We start from the raw sequence: 11,273 nt of genomic DNA, 5'->3' as shown, positions 1-11,273 counted from the left end.
GAAAAAAGGAAAGGAAGGATAGGTCGCGGAAATTGTAAAAAAAGAGATAGTCCTCCTCATAATCCAAAGACAGCTGAGATCACCATCTGCTAATAGAGCAGCCCTCTAAATTTGACTCTCAGATTATTGAGAACTCAGTCAAACCCAACACACTTAAAACGGGGATATTTTAGATTGAAACCCTGCACCAGAAGACAAGCAAAGGCCCCCCTTGCTGATCGCAGATGCTGCGTTAAAAAAAAGGGAAGCACTACATAAATTAGCGTTGAAACGGGGATATTTGCAGCGGTGGCTCCCAGCGGGAGCTGGGAGCGGTGTGCTAAAAAAAATCGTGGAAAAAAAAAATAATAATAAAATAAAGCTAATTTTTTAATTGATCAACCGAGGAATCATCAACTAGCAGTACAGTACTTATAATATAAATACAAGGAGCCGGGAAGCTTAAAAACCTCAACCACAACCAACGAATTCTCAGAGGGAAACAACCAGCTCTGATCAAAGACCTTTTAAGGTACTCTCTCTCTGTCTCTCTGCTTCTTTGTATTCATTTCTTATTCCCCGTAACTTTCTCCAGAATTCAACTTAATTTACCATGTTATAATGAATTTACAGTTCTGTAAATCTTATGCGATGCTCGTTCATCATCATATATCAGCACCGCTGGCTACTGGTTTTCATCCAACTTTTTAAGTCTATATGCACAGTACTACTACTATCATATATCAAACTTTGTTTTTATCTTTGGAGTAGAGTTTTTTTCACCTGTTTTTGGGGTAATTGTTTTAGTCTTGTGCTTTGTGTATAACGATTTTCCTCCGCCGAGTTTGATGGAGGCCCCGCCCTCTTTCCAAAAAAAAAAGTAGTACTACTATCAGTACTGCGCCCCTTGCGTTGATGATCTCTTTGCGTTCATCATCATGTATCGGCACTGCTGGCTACTGGTTTTCATCAAACTTTTTAAGTATATATGCACAGTACTACCACTATCAGTACTGCACCCCTTGCGTTGATGATCTCTTTGTGACTCTGCAAAACGACCTGATCTTTCACCTTATATTGAGAATTTTTAGCATGGTTCTAAATAAATAAAACTAATATATTATAGGTACGTAGCAAGGTCTTTTTGTGTAATAATTCTATAAATTAAGCTGAAGGTGATGCAGATAAAAATATTTCAAATATATATTTTATGTTTGTTGAAGAAATTAATGCCATCGAGTTAATATCTAAAATAAAGATGTGTAGCATTTGAAGTTTTCTACCATTGAAATAGGCCAGCCGTCTCCAAGGCATGCAGAAACTAACACAGTAATTCCTAGCATTATTATTATTATTATTATTATTATTATTATTATTATTATTATTATTAATGTTTCCCACTTCCAAATAGCTTTTAGTAATGCCAACATGCATTCTTTTATATATATATATATATATATATCGTGCGTCATTATTGCAGTCATGAATATCTTCATTATTTATTTATGTTTTCATTAATAGAACTAGTCGAGAGCACCATGCAGGCCACTTTCTGGCTCCAAGCTAGTCAGGTTTTTTTTTTTTTTTTTTCCTCTTTCTCTCCTCTCCCCGAGTTCCTAGTTTAATTGCCAAGTAGGACAAACTAACGAATCCAAGTAGGAATAAACATATTCTTTTTTTGGGACCGAACTACGCTAATATAAGTCAAAAAAATAATATTTATAATTATGAAATTTATAATTTTATTTAAAAAAAAAGGTGGAAATCAAAATTCATATAAAAATTAATTTTTTAATAATAATTTTTTTTTATTAAAAAAATTTCTTTGCATATATACCATATTACTGATCGATTAGCATGAAAAGCTCCCGCAAATTTCTTATAAAAACAGAAAGCATAGCCTGCACGAGTTATAGTATCGTATAAAAATTTAAATTTCTAGTTTTAGAAAATATTTAACATCGAAAAGCACCCAATAATTGTTCGATGGGTCTAAATTTTGAGGTTTTAAATGACTTATCATAATTAGTCGTGACACCTAGCCAATGCAACCACCCAATCATTGTTTGATGGTCTAAATTTTGAGGTTTTAAATGATATTTTGTTTGTAACAAGTAACCAATGAATTTATTATATATATGGATTTATTTTTGTAGTCTCAATTGTTACATGTCAATTATTCGTTGTCTTAAAGGTCAAATCACCTTAATGAAACTGTGATTTCATCTCGTACATGCATCTAACTAGCTAGCTACGTGGGTGCGAAATAGATTAAATGACGTGGGGTCAAGTCTCGTTGGAAGTATATATGAGATCAAATCACAGTTATTAAGGTGATTTGACCTTTATGACAACAAATAATATTAATAGACGTGTAACAATTCATATTAAAAAAATAATAGAAAATGTTTCGTACTTTTTTATATTATTAAAAAATATAAATTTATTATTTTACTTTTTATTATTTTATATAAATCCATATATATACTAAATGCATTGGTTACGTGTCACAACTAATGAAAAATCATTTAAAACTTCAAAATTTAGACCCATCAAATAATTATTGGGTGGTTTTCGATGTTAAATATTTTCTAAAGCTATAAATTTAAATTTTTATACATTCTATAATTCGTGTAGGCTATGCTTTCTTTTTTATAAGAAATTTGCGGGAGTTTTTCATGTTGAACTGATCGATTGATCAGTAATATATTGCAAACGCAAAGAAATCTTATGTTGGGCTGCCCAACAAAAGAAGCTTTTACACTTTTTATTTCTTAACTTGATGTCCAATATTAAAGTTTGGAGAAGCTTATTTTTTATATTTAAAAAAAAAAACATGTAAATAGTTGATCATTGTTTTGATTAGATAATTGTTGAATTAGTATTTTTCAGAAAAGTTTTTATTGATTTTTGTATAAGCTGTTTTGATTTATTTGTATATAATTTTTTAATAGTTATTTTTCCATTTTTAGTATTTGTAGAAGTACGTAGTTGATTTGGTTTGTGTTTTTCACCTAATTAATTTTTACTTAAATCTAGGAAAGTGATTATATGTGTAAAGCTTTTGATGAGAAAAAAATTAGATTGTTTTTATATATATTTAAAAATGTTTGGATTGAAATTGAAGATTTCGTTAAAAAAAATTTAAAAAACTTTTAAGCTAATTTTTCAATTCCTAAATATGTTAAAATATTCATACACACAATATATATATATATATATATATATATATTGTCTTTTATGTCCGCCACTATATATAAGGAAGTAGATTAATGTTGTCTAGGAGAGCACGTTTGTCCAAGAGATTGTACCATAGAATCGTGCAAAACCAGACAATTAGAGATAGATCTTCCAAAGAATAGAACAAGGCTAATTAATTTTTTTCTAATAAGTCAATTCATTTGGGACCCTCCAAATCTACTTTTTTTTCCTATTAAAAAATTAGCCATTTATCTTTGTGTTTTCACTTTGAGAATTCTTTGCAAACGAAGAGATGTCAAATTAGAGGCTTCTGAATTTCTAATGCATGTATTAATATTAAATATTCAAAATATTTTATGCGTCTATCTCTTTTTCATTTTAACCTCGAGAATGTATACTTAATTCAGTACATAAATATTTAATGCAAGTTTTAACATCAAGCTTATAGGCCGAATTATCTCCTCGGATTATATATATCTTTAATTAATACTTGTGTTGACCTTTATTTTATGTTCATATACATAGCTATATATATAGTTGTTTAGGGTTTGTAACATATTTCGATAATAATAAGGTATTGATCATCTTGTATGATTAATCTAAATAGGTTATTTGTGACAACATAAAGGATGTGGAAGTTGAAGATATCTGAAGGAGGGTCCGATTTGGTGAGTGTAAACAATTTCATCGGGCGAGAACACTGGGAATTTGACCCTGATGCAGGCACTCCTGAACAACATGATGAAGTTGAAAGGGCTCGTGAAGAGTATAAGAAAAATCGATATAAGAAGAAACAAAGTTCTGATCTTTTGATGAGAATGCAGGTTCCTCTCTCTCCCTCAATCTCTCTTGTATTTTCTCTTATATGGTTAGTTAATTAGTGAGTCGGTAATATTTAATTAAGTAGTACTTAGTGACTAAATTATGTAGGATCGAAAGGAATTAATATACATACTATAAATATCATTTTTCTTATAATTAGTCCTTACTAATTACTACACAAGAAATACTTCAACATACGTGCATGCGTACTGGACTAAATTGCATTTTTGGTTTCATAAAACAGCAACAACAATTGCATAGAAAATAGTAAATTCATAAATATATTTTATAAAAGTAATTATAAAAATTAGTGCAGTTTCATATGATATACACGTTAGATTTATTTTATAATAAAAATAATTAGTTAGTTTTATTATGTAATGCACGTACATATACTACATCAAGCTATATTAATTTAAAATTTATTTTTATAAAATTTTTTAGTGATTTAAAATATTTTCTTTTTTCTTTTTGTACAAGAATATTCTCGCCCACCAGCCTTTATGGATTCAAGTTTTTTCTCGAGAAAATTTAGATCACGGTTCACCTAACCAATTAATTAATAGGGATTTCCTTTTCATCCGAAAATGTTGCCATGCCAAACAATTAATTAATGCTGTCAACTTCAATCCATATTCCTTGAAAATGTCTGTGTCGAAGATGGAAATGCATGCATAAGTCCATGGCAGCACTAATTGCATTTTTCATACGACAATTTCTCTTTACAGAAATGATATAATGCCGCCTGCCCCATTGTACCGCTCTATTGTACTATTTATTATTTTAATTTTTTTAAAAATATTTTTATTTAATAATTAAAAAAATAATTTTTAATATATTAGAAAGGATAATAATTTAAAATTTTGGAAAATTAAAAATAGCATTTTGGTTGCAACCCTTTGTGTACCTAATTTTCTAAATTGGAGAAATTTTGAGAGTCATCTTAAAGTTATTACTTTCCAAATAATTCCATCACTAGCATGAATTTTAATAGAGAGATTTATCATATTGTATTTATTGATATATATATAAATTAGCAATAAATACTATAAAAACTATATTATACGTTTATTTTTCTCTCATTTATTATATATATATATTTTTCCGCTAACACAACCATACTGCTTCACCCCCACAAGAATCACGTTTTCTGGCCAGCATCTCTCCACCAACAGCTTGCTCTGTTTCCCTCGTATGGTCATACTCTGTAGTGCATGGGAAGTTTCCCTCGTATAGTAATACTCTGATTTTACTCACAATTTTTTATTTTACAAAATATTACGTCATGAGTTTATTTTTACGAAAACTCTTTTCTGTTTTTTCACGCCATACCAACTACCTCTCTTTGTCTCATGCGTTGGGTCTGGTTCCTTTTTCGTAGTGCTTAAACATTCTCTCTTTTGTTACGGGTCAAGCACGTCCATTTAGAGTGTTTTACGTTCATATTAGTTGGTCTTTGACGAAGAAAAAATAGCATGGTTTGTCTTTACATAAAATTTAGACCCTTCTCCCAACTTATGCAGAAAGGAAACAGTAATTGACTTGGAAAGAAGACCATGACATGACAGCTTGTTAAACTAATTTCTTGCTTGAACTTAAGGATAGGATTGTGCTGTGTGTTGGGATTTTGAAAAATTCTAACTCTGGTGTCGTTGATTTTTCCACTTGAAACTCACAGCTTAGAAAGCAGAATCCGCGTGGGCCAATGCCACCACCAGTAACAGTGAAAGAAACAGAGGAAATAACAGAGGAAGCAGTGACAATTACAGTGAGAAGAGCACTAAACAACCTTTCCACCCTTCAGGCTCATGATGGCCACTGGCCTGCTGAATTCGGTGGACCCTTGTTTTTCCTTCCACCCTTGGTACCTATGTTCTCAAATCATTGTTGAAATGTTTTCTTTTTCTTTTCTTTTTTGCTTATTTTAGTCCAAAAACTTGCACAAGGATTAATTATCTCGAGCAGTTTGTTTCTAAGTAACTTAGTTGAAGTTATTACCAAATGCAGGTAATGGCGTTGTACATTACTGGGGATCTCAGTACTGTTCTTTCATCACATCATCGGAAGGAAATTACTCGATACTTGTATAATACTCAGGTTTGTGTTTGAGTTACTTACTATTTGGCCAACCAAAAAAGGCTTAAGAAGCTTAGTCTTGAAAAAACAAACAGACCTAGGAAACTGAATTTTATTTATATAATAAACTTACATAGTTGTTTGTGTTTGTTGGACAGAATGAAGATGGAGGATGGAGTTTCCATATAGTGGGGCACAGCACAATGTTTGGCTCAGCTTTGAGCTATATTGCCTTAAGGTTACTTGGAGAGGGACCTGAAGATGGTGAAGATGGGGCCATGGCCAAAGGCCGGAAATGGATGCTGGACCATGGCGGCATTGTGGCAATGCCATCATGGGGGAAATTTTGGGTCTCGGTATGAACAATTGTTAGGAGTTCCTCTAACTCTGTTCGCTATATTGGACATGTTAGTAACTTAGAACTTGCTTCAATGAAGTTAGGAAACCAAGACAGATTGTATTTTTTATTAGGGAATCCGAATTACTTTTCATGATCTTATGAAACAAAAATCTGATTTTTGATTTCTTTAAAAATAAACCATTAATAGTTTCAATCATTTTAGGAACTAAAACCATGAATCTTAGTTTACCTTGTTGAAACATTAAATAATAAGCACAAAATCATCTCATATATATATATATATAGAAACTAAAGTAAGCAAGCATGTCATTTTTAGCATGGCCAAGAAAAAAGTGATTTAAGAGAAGAAAATATGTAGTGAAAGATATCTAGTGTACGGATAAGTATCACTGCCTGGATTCTTATAAAACAATATGCAGTAGTAATGGCTGAGCTTCCATTTTGATGCATACAGTAAAAGTTCATGCATTTCCAAGACTAAATTTGTAATGATGGAGGCATTTCCACTTTGAATTCTACAAACTTTATTTACCTTATGATGGTACAGGAGTCTTATTGTTTTATCTATCAAGTGAAAACTCAGAACGTCTCCTTTCATGTATAGGTACTAGGAGCGTATGAATGGTCCGGATGTAATCCATTACCCCCAGAGTTCTGGCTTCTTCCTAATTCCATCCCCCTTAGTCCAGGTTAGTTTTTGTGACTCTTCCTTTTTGTTTTAAATTCTTACACTTCTTAAATATGTCACAGCAAATCTGGTTGTTCTAACTAATCCTCTTGGCCTTTAATTATGTGAAATGCAGGCAAAATGTTATGCTATTGTCGCTTAGTGTACATGCCAATGTCTTATCTGTATGGGAAGAAGTATGTCGGTCCGATCACTGAGTTGATTAAATCGATACGGCGAGAGTTATACAATGAGCCTTATGAACTAATTAACTGGAACAAAGCCAGGAATACAGTTGCAAAGGTTAGTAGAATGGTCCTCTTTTTTGTCTTTCTTTTCCAGTCTCTAATCTGGTTGTGAGCACTTTTCCAAACGTTATAAAAAAGAATATGTTCAGCTCAGATAATATTATTGTGGGCATATAGCTTTTAATTGCATAAGTAATTATCAAAAGTCTTTTGGTGAAATTCATACATGCATACCTAGATCTCATTTGAAGTGCTAATAAAATAGGAGGATCTCTACTATCCACATCCTCTGCTTCAAGATTTGGCATGGGAGTTTCTTCAACATGTAGCCGAACCTCTTCTCAAGCGTTGGCCATTTTCATGGGTGAGAGAGAGGGCAATAAAAGCAGCCATTGGTCATATTCGTTATGAGGATGAGATCAGTAGATTTCTATGCATTGGATGTGTTGAAAAGGTCAATAACTAGTACTTCAATTCTACAAAAATCACATACATTTAATCAAAGTATTTGATGTGTACTCAATGTACTAAATTTGTAAAGGTAACTTCTTTTTTGAAAGGTTTTATGTTTGTTCTCCCGTTGGGTTGATGATCCAAATTCAGAGGCATACAAGCTTCACTTAGCCAGACTTCCAGACTACTATTGGATTGCGGAAGATGGATTAAAAGTTCAGGTAAAATGATCATCCATAAATGAGTAAGAATGCTCATCCAATCACATATACTTAAATCATCACTACATAGTCAAGCCTAAAGAACCCAACATCTTGATCCATTTGAAGACTTATCTTGTCTTAGAAATATGCTGAATGATGCTGATTTCGGTGATGCAGAGTTTAGGCTGTCAGACATGGCTTGCAGTTTTTGCTATTCAAGCTATTATGTCTTGTAATCTAAGTGAAGAGTACGGGCCAACACTACGTAAAGCGCACGAATTTATAAAGGCTTCACAGGTCATAATATTTTTCAAATATCCATTAATTACATTGTTTTATGGAATAGAATGTTATGAACTGAATTATGGTTATTTTCTAGGTCCAAGATGACCCTCCTGGGGACTTCAAAGCTATGCATAGACACATGACTAAAGGATGTTGGACACTCTCAATGCAGGACTATGGTTGGCAAGTCTCTGATGTCACAGGAGAAGGGTTGAAGGTAATGTCTCAATGCTATCAATAAACATTTATACAAAAATTACACATTCTGAGCAAGGTTTGTATGGAAGGAAGAATTTGAGTTTTAGCAAAATCTTCTCTTCTGCAGGTTACACTCCTGTTCTCCCAAATGTCCACTGACTTAGTTGGGGAAAAAATGGAGACTCAGCGGTATTATGATGCCGTGAATGTCATTCTTTCCCTACAAGTAAGAATTCAACCCACCTATACATTATGTATTTTACTCATTTTCATCTTTAAAATGTTTCACTTGATAAGTAATGACTTTCTTTCAATTGCCACTACAGAGTGAAAATGGTGGTTTCCCAGCATGGGAGCCTCGGAGAGCATCCCCTTGGATGCAGGTTAGCTTTATGATAAGGCTTCCAATATCTCAAATTTCATAAAACACAAATATGTTCATAATTATGATAAGAAATCAATGTGCTAACTCTGCACTCATTAACATAAATTTTGTTTATATTTTTCTCAGAAGTTCAACCCAACCGAAGTCTTTGAGGATCCTCTCTTTGAGCGAGAGTAAGATGACATAACTTTATCAGAACAATAATTGCCACAGCATTGGTCATATTTTCTTCCTGACATGAGAATTGTCACCATATATATATATATAGGTATGTGGAATGCACTTCATCAGCACTTCAAGGTCTTGCAATCTTTAGGAAATTCTATCCTAGACACCGAAGGACTGAGATAGACAGTAGCATTTCCAGGGCCCTTCAATACATCCAAGACGTACAAGAACCTGATGGGTCATGGTAACTCTATGTTTCTCAAGCATTGTATTCTTGAAAAAAGAAATGCTTTTATGCATACCTGCATAATTGATTTTCTACCTGAAGTACTGACTCTTTTAGCTATTAAATAGGTATGGAAATTGGGCGATTTGCTACACCTATGGTACATGGTTTGCTGTATCAGGATTGGCATCTTGTGGAAGAAATTCCCAAAATTGTCCAGCAATACGCAAAGCTTGTGAGTTTTTGATATCAAAGCAGCTACCAAATGGTGGATGGGGAGAGAGTTACCTATCAAGCCACAACAAGGTATGAACAACTTGTCTCAAGTCAAGCCATATTCGAAAAAAGGGATGCGAAATGAAGAGTCATGAAATCAATTTTCTTTTTGAAATAGGTGTGGACAAATGTAAAAGGTGACCGAGAAAATGTTGTGCAAACTGCATGGGCATTGTTAGCACTCATTGAAGGAGGACAGGTATAGGTCTTTACTTTTCTCCATCAAAGTTTTCTTCCATCCTAACACTTTGAAAAACAAATACACTTACATATATATATATATATATTAATTATGAATGCTTTTAAATATTCAAATTCAGGCTGAGATAGATCCTACACCAATCCATCGTGGAATAAGGGTATTGATCAACTCACAAATGGAAGATGGTGACTTCCCTCAACAGGTATTAATTATTTCACGTTTATCCAAAATAATGTTAAATACAATTTTAAGATATGCATACACAGCACACTACTTTTGAAAAAAATTAGAGCTCAACATTAAATATTTGCTAACTTAGTGCAGGGCTTGGCAACCTGTGACTATACAAATTATGTCTCTTTATAAAATATAATTTTCTAATATCCCAAGTATAAGCATTAACGAGGTTATTATTGGGAATATTGTAATACTGCAGGAAATCACAGGGGTGTATTTTAGGTATTGTGGATTAAACTATGCAGCATATAGAGACATATTCCCCTTATGGGCTCTTGGGGAATACCGCAGACGAGTTCTACTTGCATAATAAATAAATTGCCTCAATGCGCATGCAAGAAGATCGATCAGTTTTGAACAGATAAATGCTCTCTCATGATGGCTGTAGCCTCTCCAATATTATTATAAGTACACAAACGAAGTCGTGTCTTGTAAGAAAGTTTAAAATATGTCTTCCCAAAACAAAACAAAATTATATACCGTTTCTACTACTTGATCGAAGGTGTAAAATATGTCATAAATGCTACTTCTTTTGTAAGCATCTCTTGAAATGTTTTGCTTCTCAATAATGTAATGTAATAACACTTATTGTGGATCTGCTCTAAATAAAAGAGTCTTCAATATGCGTACTTACCTTTAGTTTATGAAATGATCTCTCTCTCGAATGTGGGTCTTGATTTTTCTCTTTTATTATAGAAATATTCTATTTATCATCGTTTTTAATTCCATCATCTCGACATTTCTTGACGTGGTATTAAATAATATTTAGCCCACAAATGAAACATAACATAGAGACTTCAATCATTAAACGATGGTGTGAGAATGCAAGTAAAAGAAATTATATATGGGTAATATTACTCTTCTATATATATATATATATATATAACTATGTCTTGACTTGGTGGTGGTGGCTACATAGCAACAACTAAACATAATGTCCAAGCGCCCCCACACCCCCAAAAAAAACAAAAACTAGTTATGTTTAAGCAGCCCAATCAAACACAACCCAAAAGTCTACAGGCTTGGGCCAAACTTAAGCTGCCCAATAAAGCCTAGCCCAACTCTAGCTACTCTCATTATAATTCCCTCCAAAATTATTTAACAACTTAAATTCAAATAGGAAACTGACACCGTTGGATTGATAGATGTGGATCGAGTTGTTACATTTTAAAGTTAATGGTGTTGGAATATCTTAAAATAAATGATAATACCGTCGCAATGATGATAAAATTAAATGACTTTGGATTCCTAGAGATATATATTTTTTTATCTATTAACAGTAAGAA

General features: G+C 32.7%; 1 protein-coding gene across 3 annotated transcripts; it reads left to right on the top strand.

Moving 5' to 3' along the window:
- The first annotated feature begins 253 nt into the window (after window positions 1-253).
- Window positions 254-10,636, top strand: LOC122299869 (lupeol synthase-like). 3 transcript variants are annotated; one of them, XM_043110343.1, is made up of 20 exons: window positions 254-511; window positions 613-670; window positions 3,788-4,004; window positions 5,681-5,866; window positions 6,010-6,099; window positions 6,237-6,434; window positions 7,044-7,128; window positions 7,243-7,409; window positions 7,620-7,808; window positions 7,915-8,028; window positions 8,188-8,307; window positions 8,390-8,512; window positions 8,621-8,719; window positions 8,820-8,876; window positions 9,005-9,051; window positions 9,147-9,290; window positions 9,401-9,578; window positions 9,667-9,747; window positions 9,869-9,952; window positions 10,187-10,636. In XM_043110343.1, the coding sequence occupies exons 3-20, from the start codon at window positions 3,810-3,812 to the stop codon at window positions 10,295-10,297; spliced, it is 2,268 nt and encodes a 755-aa protein (XP_042966277.1). In that variant the 5' UTR covers window positions 254-511; window positions 613-670; window positions 3,788-3,809; the 3' UTR covers window positions 10,298-10,636. The 3 variants fall into 3 exon arrangements, with proteins under 3 accessions (XP_042966277.1, XP_042966276.1, XP_042966278.1); XM_043110342.1 differs by lacking the exon at window positions 613-670 and having other exon boundaries at window positions 257-511; XM_043110344.1 differs by lacking the exons at window positions 254-511; window positions 613-670 and adding an exon at window positions 685-703.
- The last annotated feature ends 637 nt before the right edge of the window (window positions 10,637-11,273 follow it).

The sequence above is a fragment of the Carya illinoinensis genome, chromosome 16 (assembly GCF_018687715.1).
Source record: "Carya illinoinensis cultivar Pawnee chromosome 16, C.illinoinensisPawnee_v1, whole genome shotgun sequence".
Taxonomy (NCBI): domain Eukaryota; kingdom Viridiplantae; phylum Streptophyta; class Magnoliopsida; order Fagales; family Juglandaceae; genus Carya; species Carya illinoinensis.
Note: the sequence above shows the minus strand (reverse complement) of the source record. Positions and strands in the feature narration are given on the sequence as shown.